The sequence below is a fragment of the Podarcis cretensis genome, assembly GCF_951804945.1.
Source record: "Podarcis cretensis genome assembly, chromosome: 15".
Lineage (NCBI taxonomy): Eukaryota > Metazoa > Chordata > Lepidosauria > Squamata > Lacertidae > Podarcis > Podarcis cretensis.
In genome coordinates this window covers 25,557,906-25,575,351 of record NC_137185.1, presented here as the reverse complement: position 1 = coordinate 25,575,351, position 17,446 = coordinate 25,557,906, and the positions used below count along the sequence as shown (strand labels likewise).

Here is a 17,446-nt window from a genome sequence, read left to right as displayed (position 1 = left end):
AGAGACAGGGTCTCAAGAGTTTGATGAATCATGAGAGTCCACTTATACAATATCAGAATCATTGTTCTCTCTGGGAAGGTCAAGTTGAGTACATACTGTTACAAAACAGCCACATGAATGTAAATCAAAAGCTATATCTAACAAATGGGACCTTATTAACAATGTACAGTAGTGTATACGCATCCCCTGGTAATGGGAATGCTCCTGTCTGACAGCCATGTTCTCCTACTTGGTATTATACGACAGTCAATGTGGTGCTCCACCAGATGCTAATGGACAATTCCCATCGGCCCCATCCAGTATGGCCAATGGTGAGGGATAATGGGAGTTGTCATTCAACAGCATCTGGAGGACACCTCATTGGCTACCCTTGCTATATGAGTATGATGTGAATGCACATGAGATCGCTGCCCTGCTGAAGCTAGGCAGGTCTGCAAGGGAGGTCTGGGTCAAATCAGCACCTGGATGGGTGGCCACCTGGAAACCACACATACACCATCTTGGGTTCCATGACAAAGGACATTAACATAAGAAAGCAAAAACAAATAAATGATTGGAAGTTCAAATGGTGCATTCTACTCTTCATTCATTCATTCACACACAGCATGCTAAGTCTTCCTTGTGCATTTTTTCCTACTTAAGTTTATTTATTTTTATTATTTTTGTTAATTAAAAAAAGGAACTCAAATATCTTTACATACATATCCAAGGTATGTTGACCCCTGATTATCCTCTCATTACATTGTTGTCTTTTTCCTGGACACTTTCTTTTAAGCCTTGCTTTGTCAGTGGTTGTTGTGAGCAACGAGACAAAACACAAAGTGAGCCTCAAAGTTCTCACCGAATAGGTTATCTGGCTGGTAACTTTTTTAACAGCTCATAGAATGAGATTGCAGAATAAACTCTCCTTAAACTCTGAACTCCTGATCAGGATTTTCCAGTCTTGAAACTAAGATTCCTTTTTAAATTGGTTATTTTACAATACATATTCTTAGGCATCCACATAAACCTAAGCAAAAAGCTAGTCTACTAGCTCTGATGCTACAATAGATTTTAGCTTTTTGTATCTTCGGTTAATACATCCTCTCTACTCTTTTATGAAGCTTCTTTTACCAGGGGCCTTAACTGAATACAAAAAAATGTGATGTTGGCACCTAGGAACGCAAACTATTTTTCAGCTCTGTGCAGGGCTAATGCTGTGGAATTGTATCATCTCCTGAGAATTTCAAATACTTTTTCCAAATCTGGCCTCTGCCTCTGCTCAATCTAATACAGATTGCAAACCATCATGACAGAGTGCGCACTGCTGGCACTAAATGAATGTTAAGTTCATTTAATGTTAAAATATCTAATGGGCTTACCAATAAAAGTCAAGATAGAAATGCTTTTAATAATTGTAATAAATTGTATTAGTGAATTACCAGAAGTCATAACATTATTTTGTACCACCGTCAACAAAACACGACCAGAATTTAACCTGGATTCCGTAATCAAGTTTCATGTCCTGCCCAAAGTGAACACTTTTGGTATCAGAATACAGGTGGCAACCTTTTTTACTGCCAAGGTAACTGTGCAGCCACCCTCTGGTAAGGGTGACAAGCAATCAGTCACGCCCCCAGATCTGAAGCTGTAGAGGTGGGTAGGGATCATCCCAATGCTTAAGCAGCTATCTCTGCCCTCTCCCCAGTTCCAAGACTGGGAGGGTTTGGTTGCTGGAGGAGAGATACTTCAAAGAAGTCAAGGTAGCAAGCTCCCCACCCTTCTTGCAGGAAGGTTTCTTGGCTGCTTGGAGGTAAGGTTATACCTGAAAGCTCCCCAGTGGCCTTTCTCAGGAGAAAAGTGAGGTGGTGTGGTGCCCAAGCTGCTAAGTTTCCCCACTAACTTAGCTCCTGCTGGTCTCTCTTGCAGGTTTTCTTGGGCAGTGCTAGGAGATGCACCAGGTGCCTCCGTCCAACAGAGGGGCAGGTCAGTATGTTTTCTGCCTTCCTTTCCTGCAGAAAAGGCTAAGGGGGGCTACCTTGGAGGGGAATGATTCACAGGCAGATAGAAACAAAAAGGGAACCCAAAGCGGTAGGATCTATCTGCTATGGTGTCCAAAGCAAATGGAAAAGGTCACATTAACCTTGCCATTAATCTAGCCTATTCTCCCTTCCCTCTTTTAAATATGAAATCATTATATAAGTATATAATAGGAATGAGTGTGATACCCTCTCATTATTGCTCAATATGAGATTAGTCACCATACATTTCTTGTTTGCATGCACATTTGGCTCCTAGCTGACCTGTGAGCAGTAACGTCTACCTGCAATCCCAACATGCATGGGAGTTTTAAAAGGAGGTTGCTTATTAATAAAAACTGCAAATTCTTGAAAAGTGGTGATTGTTTTGGGGTGGGGAAGTATGAGTGGTGGTAACTAGCCACTTTTACATCAAGATTGCAGACCACAAGACAGTTATTATATTCTCTTGACTACTGGAACAACTCTCCTTTGTGAACTCCAGGTTAATTTAAAAAACAACAACCCAAAGTAACACGTTTGTTTCATACTATTAGAATTGTATCCCTTGATTTATAGGTTGCTGTCAAGATTAAGACTTGATTTAATAAAGCTGAACCACTAGACTATTTCTGATGGTAAAATTAAAACTAACAAGACAGACCTCATTAAATCAAATCTTCCCTCTTAAACAGCAGGAAGGTTCCTATTTTGCTTGAGGCATCAACACTTAATGGGAACAATCCATTAATGTCACTGGGAGACAGAGCATACAAGATAGCTCAGAACTAAAACTCCTATTTAAATTTACATTGGATATAATCTACTGGCATTTTATTCCACGCAGATATGTTCTGGAATAAGTTCTGTTCAATTCATTAGGCATAGTTCGGGAAGCATTCTTGAACTGTATCCTTTATCCACATATTCAGCATCTATATTTGATTACGCGTTTACTGTATGGCAGGGTCAGCCAACAAGATGCCCTCCAAATATCATTGGACTCCATAAGTCCCAGCCAGCAGGGCTAATGGCTAGTGGTGATGGGAGTTTAAGACCAACAACATCTGGCACTACATTGGCTACCCCTGCTCTATTATGATGTTCAGCTCATGTAAGGCACCAAATGCAAAATAGAACGGCAAAACCTGAATGCTTCAGTTTAATATTTTTTTTCGCATTTCAAACAGCTACCTACTCAAAATAAAAGCTAAGTTCACCAAACAAACAACACTGATTTAACTTTGATATAGAGATGAATGCTTGATCACATAATAATTTGGACCGATTCCTGCATGTGCCCTACCATCAGACATGTGAGGTTTAATGGAGGGCATGTGGCCTTTGAAAAGCTTTGATGGAGACTTAATTTATGCTTAACTTGTGCTTACGATGAAAATCTTGCCTGTGACACTGGATTGTGTGTGTGTGTGTGTGTGTGTGCGCGCGCGCAAAGAAGAACAAACAGTTTAGGGCATGTAAACATTTTAAGCAAATTTAATGGCTCCCCATAAGGAAGCTGAGAACTAGGGAAGCCTACAAAATAGTTCTCAGAACCTTGACAAACAACACTTCCTGGAAACTTTGGGGGAAGCAATGACATTAAAAAACAAATCTATACTAGTCACATCTGTAGCATAAATGGGCCCTTGGGTTCAGATTTAAGCATTAGCAACCCAAACACTCTAGCAGCATCAGGCTAACACATTAAAACAAAGCGATGGAGTCATGCCTGAAAGAATGATTTCCCACCTTCACACAATCAAGGTTTACAGCAAATCAAGTACCATAATGGGGAAAAGAAAATCAGGTTAAACCAAGCAGATTTATAAAAAAAAGTTCTCCAGTTAAAACACACATTAGCAAAATCCACATCCAAAGCTTTAGCTCAGTTTTAGACAGTTCTCTTTTCCACTCTAGGAAATTTATTTTGTAGATTGTACTACTGTATTGAATTCTCATTGGCTGTGATCACACATCACATTAAATACAGTGGTACCTCAGGATGCGAACGGGATCCGTTCCGGAGCCCCGTTCGCATCCCGAAGCGAATGTAACCCGCGTCCACGCGTGCCACGTTTGGGCGCTTCTGCGCATGTGCGTGACGTCATTTTGACGGTCTGTGCATGCGTGCACAGCGAAACCCGGAATTAACGCACTCCGTTACTTCCGGGTTGCCGCAGAGCACAACCCAAATTTGCCTAACCCGAAGCGTATTCATCCCGAGGTATGACTGTAAAAGCAGATGCAAGCAAGCGGTGGGTTTGTACACGCTGCTCAAAATTCCTGCTTCACTCTTCCCCTACTCCTGGATAAACCTTGGCTTACAGCTTGTAGTTTGTTTGGAGAGAAACAAACCAGAAGCCTGGATTAGGTGACACAGCAAGCCATAGCTTGTGGTCTGTTGCTCCCCATGTGGCATGGCCAGGAATAGGAATAGTGTGAAGAGGGCACTTTTAAGCAGTGTGCAGAAGCATGCTACTTATTCTCAGTAAATATAACTATGGTTTGACATAGACATAGGCAACTATTTTCTGCCAGAGAACCAGATCACATTGTGGCCAACCCTCCATGGGCCACGTCTGATGAATGGGTGAGGTCACCCTTTTGACATCATCAGGTGACTCTGACCCCCAGGCAAAAACAGGGTGGCTTCCCTTTGGCACCAAAGTTAAACAGCACTGACTGCAAGCTGAGCTCGCAAAGGAACAATCAGTAACTGTAGGGTACATTCTTAATTGTTCCTTTGCAAGTACAGCTTGCATTCACACTGTTTCACTTTGGCTAGACATCAAATTCACTTGGAGCTCCTGATTGTGATGGGCAAACCTGGCCATTGTCACAGAAGCATTCAGGTCAAATTGCATATTTCATAACAAACAGGATGCTATAAAAGATGAAATAATTCTGACCCACATGGACCTGGCCTTATGGTGGCTATGGGAGAGGCAATATCATCAAGTGACTGAACTTCCACACTAAGCAGATTCCCTGCACTCTAACCTAAAACTTACTGGGTGTCTGTTCCTGTCAACGAGGGTCTTGGGCTGACTGGGGAATCTGTCAGATGTCTAGCTTTCCTTGTCTGTGGCTGTTCCAAGTTAATGGGAGTTCAGTCCCCGTTAATTGATGAATTATTCAAAACCATTCTGATGTCATTGTTCACAAACAACCAAGTAAAAACCTCCTCTGATATATACCGATTTTTAATTATTTCAGATTTATAAAACTGCTACATAAAAACTCCAACCAACAGCAACCAGAAAAAACTTACAATACAGGACTTCATGGGACACAGGGCTTAATTCTCACAAACTCAAACCCTTAACATGAAGGTTTGGCAGAGAATACAGCTACATACCTGATAAAGCTTGATAATGTGTGGGTGGTCCAACATTTTCATTATCTGCACTTCACGATAAATTTTCTCCAGGTTCACCGAATCTAGCTGGGATTTGTCAATGATTTTTATTGCCACCTAGAACCAATTACAAGAAGAAGTTTTAAAGTCGGCTTTGCCAAACCAGGTCAAAAAAGCAGTATATAGGTTATGACCCAATTTTTTCTTTATTTTTTCTAAGAGAACTACAGTGTTATACTCACAAAACAAAGTATTTGGAGGGAATTTGAAAATACTCTTAACATGTTAGCATGCAGGTGCTCAACACTTCCTTTGTAACAAAGACACAAGAAGACACAAGAATTACCCACTCGAGAAGAATGGCAGACGAAAGTGATGAACTATATGGAATTGGCTGAGATGACTGGCAGAATCCAGGACCAAGGAGAAGAGTCGGTGGAAGAAGATTGGAAAAAATTTAAAGTATATCTTCAAAAATATTGTAAAATTAAGGACTGTTAGAAAGATGTTGGAAAAAGGAAATTAGGTGGTTTTGGTAGAAATGATATAAAGGATTAAGTAAAAATGAGTTGATGAAATTGACGAAAGAGAGGACGTTAAATTATAATATATTAAATTAAATTACTTAAATGTAAATAAGGTTGGAAGGATTGGCTGAAATAACGATTTGAACTAGAATACAAAATTGGGAGGTGTGAGGAGGTCAAGGAAATAAATAAAGGAAGAAAGTTATGTAAAGGTTTAATCTGTTCTTTTTCTTTTTTAAGTGAATATATTTTTATATATTTTTTTCTGTTGCTGTTGTATTCTTTTTTTGTATTTTGTATTGTTCTTTTCTCTTTTTGTAACTTTTAAACTCCAAATAAATATTATTTATTAAAAAAACAAAAACACTTCCTTTGTAACAGAAAGAACAAGTTCAGACACTTGGCCAGAACTTTAGTAAAACATGATTACATTTTATTATACACAGGAGAGTCTACTTTCACATTTTATGCTAAAGAGGAACAAGGTGTTTCAAAACAAACAGGACCCCAATAGGAAAGTCCCAAGGGCCAGCATGCCATGGAAATGAAGATCTCTATAGCATTTTCCCTGTGCCATTCCATTCTATCTGTTGCTTTCTAGTAATAGATATGAATAGAATTTTGCACTTTGTCTTGATGTTGTCTGAACCAACTTTGCAAAAACTCATAATGTTAAAGCAACTTCAAACCATGGTTCAACATCCTGGCTTGTTCCAAAGCAGATATCTATTGTGGCCCAGTTCAGACAAACCAGGAAACTGTAGTTAAGAAAGGCTGTAGCATATGCCTTTGCAAAGACAAAAAGACTTGCACACATTTTGGCTGAAGAAGGCAATATATGATCATTCACAAGTGAATAATAGATATTGCAACTCATTCTGCAACCTCAAGGCCACTTTGAATTAGTGCACCTTGAGTAGCAGTCCACAGGATAAATAAGAAATCATTACTTATTGGGGGATGTTGCAGGTTGGGGGTGGGGGTGGGACCGCAATCAACAAACCAAAAGCTAGTTGGCACATGCAAGTTTTCCTAAAGTAGCTTTCTGCATCCCAGCCAAATTGCTTAAAAGCTTGTTCCCACTAGTAATAGTCAACTTGATTTTTTTTTTAAAAAAATCTCGTGTGCCTACTTAAAAAATACTTAAATAAGAACCCCCATAGATGTTGTTAAATACAAAAATACAATTTAAGCAGAAATTCGCATAGTATTTCATATTTAGTACAAAAACAAAATCAATGTAGTTTGAATTATTACATACACTTTATTTTAACTGTGATTAACGTCTCATACATAAAGTAATTTATAATCACACAGTTAGGACTTGAGAATAAACTCTCCTTAGGGAAACTCACCCCACTTAAATACAGCTCAGCTTATCTACAGTGTGGGCAGTTTGTTGTTTTTGGTTGTTATTATTGCACATATTTTTGAGTTTTTCTATTGTAAACTGCCCTGTGATCTTTGGATGAAGCGAAGTATAGAAATTTCATTAATAATAATGATGAAAAAATACACTCTAGTTTTGGGCTTGAAAACCCCCAATTCTCAGGCAATGGTGTGGAAGGACTTATAAAGAAATGCAGTAATGAGTTCACAGATATATTTCAAATGAAAATGAATGTGTGAATGTGCAACTGAAAATACTACATGGATCAGTGGACAATCTTGCTTCAGTGCCTGAGCTGAATGACCTCTGAAAAACTGTAGCAATGGCTACTAACAACATATACAAGCGTGGCACAAAATCTTTGTGGCATGGAATTGGTTTGATATGGAAAGCATGGACACTACAAGATTGGACAAAGATGTCTTCTCAGCAGCCCCTTCAACAGCAGAAATCCTTCTTCTGGCAGGATTCACCCAAGCCCCAGGATCTTTCAGAATCACTGTCATTTGTTATGATGTTTAAATATTAAGAACCTACTGGGTTGTGGGGTGTGTGTTAATTTGTATTTTGTGTTTCTACTTTTTCCATTTATTCCTATGTCTACTTTTTTCCATTATATGCCCCAAGCATTTGAGATGGTGCAGGGCAGAAGACTGAAGAAAAAGGAATGATTATTGATTGCTTGAATGTTCTGTGTTTGTATTAGGTTGTTTCTTCTCCAGTGGACATCTATTTTGATTGCTGTGAGGCCCTTGCTATTATGATATACCATATCATCTGGATTGATCTCAGACTGCTATATTAAATAATACATTTTGTTTTAAGGAGCAAGCAGGATCCTGATTCAGTGCAGAACTTGATCTAGAAATGGATCTTCAGGTCTCTTATAATCTTACAAATCTACTATGAAATCTTCTTGATCCAAGATCTCCATGAGAACCGATTCAGCATGTTGGAGAGATCAACTTCCCTTTAGCAGTATAATCACAGCAAATTTAGTTGCATACCCACAGCAAATTAAGAAGACTTCACTCACTGAATTTAGACAACTATCTGGTCCTATATAGAGACCTATATCCTCCCATATATATGTGAAGTGCTACAACTAATAATAAATGACTTAAGTGACCATGTAACCAGAGCTTAAAGCTCCAGTCCTGCAACAAGCTGCTTAAAGCTTCTATTTTCTTTGTTTAAGACCAAACAGGCATTCAGGAAAAGTGAATGTCAACACTCTTTTGAAGAGGAATTAAACCCACACTTCCTTTGTTTACCCAATAGATAACTAACCTGTGAAAATGTCACAAAGTATCGTTAAGATTAGCAATGCTTTTAAAGAAGGGTGAACAACTGATGAATCATTGAAACATAAAAACTTACTAGAAACAGAAGCTAGTAGAATTTTTATCCTTCCTAGACACCTCAGCTGCCATGCAAGTGTATAAAGGTACATTAAGCTACATAGCCCTATTAAAAACAATATGGAGTCAGATATTGTCAATAGTAAGGCAAGGCACTGACCGTCTCTAGGATCTCAAGTAGACAGCTTTTCCAGTCCTGCTACTATTGTGCTACTAAAGAACATTTTAGTTAAACTAAAATCTGGGGGCATCCTCATCTCTCACCCATACACCACTCTCCTTTTTGCTCACTCATTCAGAAAGCAGGAATTCTTCTTATCCCACCCCAGCCATGCTAAGACACCGCAAGAGATTTTGAGACTGCAGGTGCATCTGTCGTGCAAGTCAAGGGTAGTCATTGATAATCACGACAGCTCACCCTCTTCATCATGCATAAAACCATGCAGCAGCATTGACTTCAAAGTGGTGACAAGCCAAGGAGGGACTCAGAAGGCAAACACAACCATTTCTTCTTGTAACTTTGGAAGCAGCTCCTGGCTACAAGGAAAACAAATCCTGACTGAGCAAAAAGCTTAATTATTTATAAATGTTTGGCACAACAGTTTATTCTGCTACAGCCCAGTATTTCCTAAAGTGGGAAAAGGATATGTCTATGTTTTCTATAATGTTTAAGAATCAAACTCAAAGAAGATGTGGTGTCTTCAGAACATTTCTCCAAGAGCCCATCTAGCTTGAAACAGTACAAAATAACTAGCTGATGGCAGAAACTTCAAATCAGGTTAACTCCCAAAGATGTGACCACAAGTTTAAGCCACAATTTAGAAAGCTGATTAAGTACAAAGGAGAAGTTCAGGTTGGGGAGGCACTACAAAACTGAAATTCGGTTTAAAAAGTGGTCGGGCAGCTCAGCAAGGATCACAATTGTTGAAAAAGAACATATGGTGACTTGGCAATCATAGCTGATCTGTCCAAATGCATTTGAGTTGTATTTCAATTGTTCTTTATTTCAATTTAATAAAAAGGAAGATCTTCCTTTTCCTTGATTTATTTGTGGCCAAGAGCACAATGAAACTCCAGGAAGAACCTCCAGAATAGAGACCACATTTTTAAAAGTGTGGAAATACTTGCAATTTTCCTGTAAACTTGGTTCCAGATTCAGAGTGCTAATCCATCTTGCTGCTACTCCCTCATTCTGTCCATGCTATGGATATCTGCTAGCAATATAACCTTTCCAAACAATGATGAAATAAATTATTTCATTTGAAGGTCTGGAAGCTATACAGTTCCAAGAAATTTAGTTTTCAGTAAGTCAACCAAGTTACTTCCCTAACTTCCACTTACGGTATTTCCTCTAATTCTGAAACATGAGAAGGGAGGGGGAAACTGCATACATTCTGTTGTAGTTCTAGTCTTCACTGCCAAATCCTTTTTACAGAACACTTTGTCACCAACACCTATAGTTGCGGATTGTTAATGCTACATTTCAAAAGTTCATAGTGTTTTGGTCCCCTTCTGATTTCTTTTGAGAAAGATTTTAAGATATCCTTGAATATAATAATTTTTCAGCCTTAATAAAGCAGCAAAAGTTAGGAAGCAAAACTTATGCCAGTTATGAGAAACACAATACCAGATGCTTGAACCATAGCAGTCTAGTCTACCCAATCTAAATACAATTCACCACTGTTAATACTTCTTTTGGATATGCATTCTAAATCTTTGCTCACAGAAGTTTATCAACATGATTATCAAAGGAGTTTTGTCCAAATCTATTTCTTTCTCTTGTTTCAAGTTCCTCTCCCTTGTAGAGGCAAACCAAAGCATATTGCTTCTGTCTCTTTGCAACCCTAATTGCCACACACCTTTGTGCCATAACCAAAATGTGCCTCTTTCTAGAGATGCTGTGACAGCTGCAAATGGTAGCATACAAATAGGAAGAAAAAACTGCAACCCACTGCAAATCATTAAAGTAGTGACCACCATCCATAAAGATACTGGGTAGATGAAACAAAGACTGATTTATCAGGCAATTTCTATGTTCTTAATAATAATACAGTATGAACTAAATACTTGAAACAGAAACATTATCTCAAAGGGGCTTCCTGCATTGCGGAAAGCAGAACTGGGAGTGGGGAGATAAAGTGGAGCCATGCACGGTTTTGTACAATCCTCTCTCACCAATCCAGCAGTGCCAGCAGAGCTCATGAATCCCTCAAGTTGTTTACCGTACTTTTTCGTGTATAAGACACCCCCGTGTATATCAAGTTATCAAGAAAAGTCATGAGACAAGGTGATCATGTTCCATTTCAGCAGAATTTTAAAGTATGGAATTATAAAAAGGAAAACTGAGTGCAGAACAAGAAAATAATTTCAAAAAACTACCACCAGGATGGCATAACATTGTAATCTCTTGACTTAACATCAGAAACAGAGGTGGATTTCTTATTTGAAATTTGAACAAGGTGCATGGCTATCACCATGAAGAAATGCCATTTGAATTTATGATCCCCTTTAGCAACAGAAAGCTTCTTTACAAACATCTATTTTTACACATTTTACACTCTGAGCCTTGTTGTGTCCAACAACTACAACTACAGAAGCCAAAATTGGTTCTTTCCATTCATACATCAATCTCTGGCTACTCATGCATCCTTGCTGTATCTGACACTTTCTGTGCAATGTCCTGTAGGTTACAGCCAAATCCAATCTTATTATTGACAGATATTAAAAATAATGCCAGGTATTTAAATAAAAATTGCAAGTGCTCAGAGAGGTGTTTTTATTCATGGATCTTGCAGTCTCCAAGTAAAGTTATTTACAACGTAACATTTTTCATTATTTTCAGCAAACGTTGAAACCTCCCCTAACAACATTACATTGGTACACTAACTAAAAAATGGGGCTGGCTGAAAAATGTAAAACAAAAATCAAGCAGGGAATAATTTGTACAAAATTACCTAGCAGTCACTACAATGTAATATGGAAAGTGCAACCCAAAGTGAATGAATTAAGTGAATAAAGCATTATGTATTAAAGGCATTAAAAACTCGCTAGTTTTCCGCTGTTTCTACCTACACAACATAATGCTGTAATTAAGTTAGCCTTCCCACCAACTTTACTTTAAAAATGTAAGTAGTTTCTCAACTGTTTGGGTCCTTCAGAAAACATAAGCTAAAATGCTAGGAACACAGTCAAACAACTATAAAGATGCATAAAATCAGCTAAGGTACTAGCCTCTATTAGGAACAAACTTTTCAGTTGCTTAAATAAAATCTAGCATGTTTTAGATACTTTAATAAAATCCCACAAAAACTACTTCAGTCATTCATTTAATGCTTAACCAAGCTACCTATTTATCCAATAAACTGTAATTACGTGTACCCTCTGCTTTCCCCCCTTGAGACTTGCATCTTCTTTAATGTGTAGTTTGCATTCAAAAAGATTCTCATGGCCTTAATTTAGTACACAGACAGAATGATTCATATGATTGGGAGGTAAAATAGAACCATCCTTCTTTAAACTGACTCCAGGTCAAGGGAACTAAGTTTTGTGATCTCTCCAAAATAGATGGGAGCTTAGCACTCTGAGGTTTGACTTTTGTGATTTGCAAAAAGATAAATAACAAACCCAGCATCCAGAATTGCTATCATTCTCATCCAAGGTATAACTACCGAAGAGTTGAGACAAGTAAATGTCTCATACCACCTCCCCACTTCCAAGATGCAGTCATGGAATGAGCCAAGGGGATGCTGCCAGGGATGTCTGCATGAAAAATGGACTAAGAGCAAAAGCAGTAAAGTTTGACAAGGTATCCCAGCATGTTTTGCTTTGAGAGTTCTTCTGAGTAGTAGAAAAATAAACTCTCATTCATTCTTCTGGTTGCAGAAAAACTGTCAGGTGCCAACATTATGCCAGGCCTGGGCTAACTTCTTAATCTCATTTGCTGCTGGAATGAAAAAAAAAAAGGGGACAAAGGAAGTTACGCTTCCCCATCACATTCCCAGTTACTGGAAAGGAAATGACTGTGGTTGAGGCTACAAGGACAATAGCAGAGTTCAGTTATACCACTGAAGATCAAAATCAGCTGAGAGCAAGGGACAAGATACCCTGCTAGGAAATCCTCCTGAGTGCCAGGAACCATTCTGATCAGTTTGCTTAGGCACATGACTGACCTTGTTACCTCATTGTGCTCAGGAACTCCCTTCTTTTTTAAAAAGCCATTTTTTCATACCATATCCTACATACCAATCCCCCTTGTTTTAAATTACAACACCCTTTCTCTGCTACAACCCCCCCAAACCCACTCCTCAGGTAAACCAGTGTGGTGTAGTGGTTAAGAGTGGTGGACTCGTAATCTGGTGAACCGGGTTCGATTCCCCACTCCTCCACATGCAGCTGCTGGGTGACCTTGGGCCAGTCACATTTCTCTGAAGTCTCTCAGCCCCACTCACCTCACAGAGTGTTTGTTGTGGGGGAGGAAGGGAAAGGAGAATGTTAGCCGCTTTGAGACTCCTTCGGGTAGTGATAAAGCGGGATATCAAATCCAAACTCTTCTTCCTCTTCACGTCTGTGTCCCCTCTTCTTCCTCCCTGTATATATGCCTACAATTATCATAAAACTGCCTTTTCTTTAGGTGCAGCCTCCCTTCCAACCCCAAATTTCATGAAGGGAAAATATAATCATGTTCACCATGTGATGCCTAAATGCCAGTTCCTGCTTCCCAATGGCCTTATTTGACTCTTTTCCCCAACTCCACTGCCCATTTGGAAAGAACCACCACAAAATTAGCACAGCCATGTCCTTCTGAGAGCCACTTTTAGACGTGTCATCCATTTTCAGAATACTCCAACCCACCCTGCACAACAAGGAAGACTGGCATCTCTCTTTCTCTCTCTAATCACACTTTCTTGGGGGCTCAGATGTTGTTGAACTACAACTCCCATCACCCCTAGCTAGCAAGGCCAGAGCTCAGGGATGATTTGAGTTGTAGTCCAACAACATCTGGGGACCCACAGGTTGAGAACCGCTGCATGGGTAAGCAAACTAAGGCCTGGGGGCCGGATCTGGCCCAATCACCTTCTAAATCCGGCCCGCGGACGGTCCGGGAATCAGCGTGTTTTTACATGAGTAGAATGTGTGCTTTTATTTAAAATGCATTTCTGGGTTATTTGTGGGGCATAGGAATTTGTTCATTTCCCCCAAAAAATATAGTCCGGCCCCCCACAAGGTCTGAGGGACAGTGGACCATCCCCCTGCTGAAAAAGTTTGCTGACTCCTGCTCTAAACCCATGCATATGCTTGATGCCATGCTCCATTATTGCCCATTAGCCCTTTTCTCGGGATATATTATGTTTTGCTTTTACTTTGAGGCAGCACCCTCCAATTATCACCCTGTTATGAACAACCTTTATCACATACTTTTGAGGATCAGGTCTCCTGTGGGAGGATATTTCAGAGTGCCATGAGACTTAAGCTGACTCCACCACCCTTTCCCTTCTGCCGAGGCTCATTTCCTGGACAAAACGATCAAGGTCTGAAGAAAGCTGGGGGGGGGGGGGGTGACACTCCTACCACAACTTCCTCTAAAAGACCACCCATGGACACTATGTTTCAAGAACACATCAATAATTTGTGTTCACTACAAGCACTTCCTTTGATATAATGCTCCATTCTCCAAGGTGAGAGGAAAGATCATCCTCCTAGTGAAAATTTCGTTTTATCACAAAAACCTCTTTTCCAGGGTGTGGTTCTTCTTTCTGGAGGGGCAAGTCATGACAAGCAAACACCTCTTGATTTTAATGGGGGGCTTTATAAGAAGACACCACTTTTGGATCACCACCACACACACCTTCTCAGAACTATGTCCTGCAGCATTAATGAAGCCAGCATCCTTCTCATGTGTGTATACCTGGAAGGAGTACATTTTGGAAGGGGGGGGGGAAGTATCCTTGTGGGGATGCACCTTCTCCAGTGAAGGCAATGTTCTTTTTAGGAAACCCAAGGCTGCCTTTTATTAGGCTGGCTCTCATTTCATTACTAAACTGCCCCCTTCCCTTGCAGCATTTCTAGCATCATTTTCACGTAATACTTTCTAAAGTGGTGAAATGGGAAGGAGGGAGAACCCTGCTCCTCGCTTTTTATTATTTACTTGAAGAATGTATACACTACCTTTTAAGGTAAAGCCCTCCCAAGGCAGCTAACAAATTATAATTAATGCAGTATGAAACAAATTTTAAACTACTGTACATTCAAAATGAGTCACTTACAAAACTAAAAGCAGCAGCCGTTTAGAATCTCGTCACATATTTAGAAAAATGAAGACTGAAACAAAAAAGTTTTAAAGGTATGTTAAAAGCTAACATACATATTTCTTTCACAAGCAAGCTCCAGACATATGGGGCCACCACTACAAGTGCCCCATCACTAGCTGATGGACCTTGATGACTGGCCTGTGAGCAACCTTAAAGCCCAGGCAGCTAATATAGGAGCAGGCTTGGGACTAGGTTATAGCTTTAAATGTAAAATGCAGCACTTTAGAGCCCATAAATAAGTAACCCAAGATAACTGGTATAGTATCAGTCTAGTATGCTTTGACTGCCATCCCTCCCACCCACCCTGAAATTCTTGCAGCTGAATTCTGTACTTGTCGAAGTTTCTGAGTGTCTTTAAACACAGTCCTAGGAATTGTGCATTAGTCGGAATATAGCCGAAACACGTGTAACTGTTAAGGTTTGTTTTCTCCAGATATGGTTGCAACTGGGAGCCAGCCTAAGCTGGTAAAAAGGCACCCCTAGTCACTGGCAGGATCCAAGCTCCCAGTGACAGTACCAAATGCAAGAGAACCCCAAAACCACATACTTGATGTTTCAGGGGGAATGCAGCCCCATCCCAAACTGGCTGCATATCTCCATCCAGATCAGCATATTTCCCACCCCACACTGCCTCTCTCTTTATCCTAATTCAGCTTCAACTAGGCCACCTGCATCCATTCCAAGACAGCCTCCCCCTAGGGCTTGCAGGTAGAGAAGAGGGGTAAGGCTGTGTGTCATCTGCATAGGAATGACATTTAGCCTGAACCTCACGATGACTCCCCCCTCCAATGGTTTCTTGCAGATGTTAAAGATGACAGAGAAACAGGACACAACCTTGAGGCACCCCAAAGGGCAAGGCCATGAAGTGGAAAAGAAGCTCCCAGAGCACCCACCGACCCAAAGACTTTAGTACTTTTAGAAAAAGGAATGGGGGTGAGAGAAGGAAAAATACCACCTTCTTCCTCTTGTTAATATTTGTATTATGGGTCACCCCCCAAAAAAGGACCCACCACAATCCCTTCCCCTTTCCCAGAATCCACATTATTATAGTTTCCCAAGGAGAAAAGACACATGGATGCAGAAAGAAAGGGGGAGAGAAAGGAGCATTTACCTTTCTTTCATCAACACACCTCAAGGAGAAGGGGGTGGGGAAGAGAGAAAGCAAGAGATTGATAGAAATGCTCCCCCCCTCCACCCGTGGTTGGAGAGAAGGAAGAAAATAAGGCGGGACACAGCTCGATCCCCTTCAAACATAACCTCCACCAAGGGGAAAAATAGAGAAACGCCCCCTTGGTTGGAAGAAGAATGGGGCGCCCGCGTTCACACGTTATCCTCACCCAACACGCGTGTTGTTCAGGGGGAAAAATCCCCTCCCCTTTCTCAACGTTGCCAGAGAAAGGTGAGGGTGGGGGGCTCGCCATGCCCACCTCCCTTCTCTCTCTCAACCCCCCCCCCCGCCACGACCGCGCTCCCCTTTTCCTCTCAGGCGCCTCTCCCCACCTCGCTCCGCGTGATGCGGTGCCGGCCCAGCTTGACCACGGCGAAGTTGCCCTTGCCCAGGGTGCCCTCGATCTCGTAGAAGCCGACGCGGACGGGGCCCGACCCTCCGCGGGGCGGCTGCAAGAGCAGCGCCGCGGCAGCAGGGGGAAGCCGCCGGGGCTCGGCCATCACCATGCTGCCCGGGCGGCTCCCCGCTCCTCCTCGCCGCCGCCACCTCCTCCTCCACCGCCGCCGGGGCTGCTTCCCCGCTCCTTCCCCTCCGCCTCTCCCTCTCGCTCTTTCCCTCACGAAGGACTGAGCAGCCGCCACTGAAGCCCGGCGCCCTCCCAGCCGCCGCCGCCGCCGCGCTCGGCTCCTCCCCCTTGGCTCCTCCCCAGCTCCGCGCGTCACGGCGCGCGTCATCGGAGAGGGAGGGGCGCGCGTCGCCGCGGCAACCAGAGCCAACCGCGGGCGAATGTTCCAACGGCCATCTCCTCTCCCACCCGCCATCGCTCTCTATCCTCCCGCCGCGCGCGCGCGCGCGACTTCCCAGTTCAGGGGGCCGTTCCCGCCAATTGGAGGGGGAGGGGGGGAAATCCCCATCAACCCCCGCGCGATACTTGAGGGGCTTTCCTGCCAACTCCACCCCTTTTTGCCTTCCCGTTTTTGTGGGGCTGCGCGAGGTGTTATCGCCTCTCTCAAACTGTGCTTTAGCACCGAGCACCCCTCGCTGTTGCCAAAATCATGAGGAGAAGGGGGAGGGGCAGGCGCTCTTTTGTTGACATTGATAACCTCTCTCCCCAGTTCCCTATCGAGTCCGTCCCGCGAGGGACCGTTTTCCTTCGCCAGCCACGTCATTTTACCACACGTTCACTTTGTGCCACAGAAAACGCGGTTTGCCTCGCGTTTTACCTCACGTTCTGTGACATAATTTTGCTGCACGCATTTTGCACCTGATGCGTGTGGTCACCATCTCCCTCGCCGCTTGGCACAATGGGAGGGCAAATTGTGTGACGTGAAAGA

General features: G+C 41.8%; 1 protein-coding gene across 2 annotated transcripts in view; it reads right to left on the bottom strand.

The window, feature by feature from the left end:
• SIK2 (salt inducible kinase 2) overlaps positions 1 to 17,143 on the bottom strand; it is an 81,932-nt gene extending 64,789 nt beyond the window's left edge. The window contains exons 1-2 of one of the 2 annotated variants that reach the window (XM_079954662.1): positions 16,445 to 17,143; positions 5,359 to 5,475 (exon numbers count right to left, since the gene is read on the bottom strand). In XM_079954662.1, the coding sequence (XP_079810788.1) occupies positions 5,359 to 5,475; positions 16,445 to 16,933 (606 nt within the window). In that variant the 5' untranslated portion in view covers positions 16,934 to 17,143. The remainder of the gene's footprint in view (positions 1 to 5,358; positions 5,476 to 16,444) is intronic. The other variant, XM_079954661.1, reaches the window with a different exon arrangement.
• Between the last annotated feature and the right edge of the window lie 303 nt (positions 17,144 to 17,446).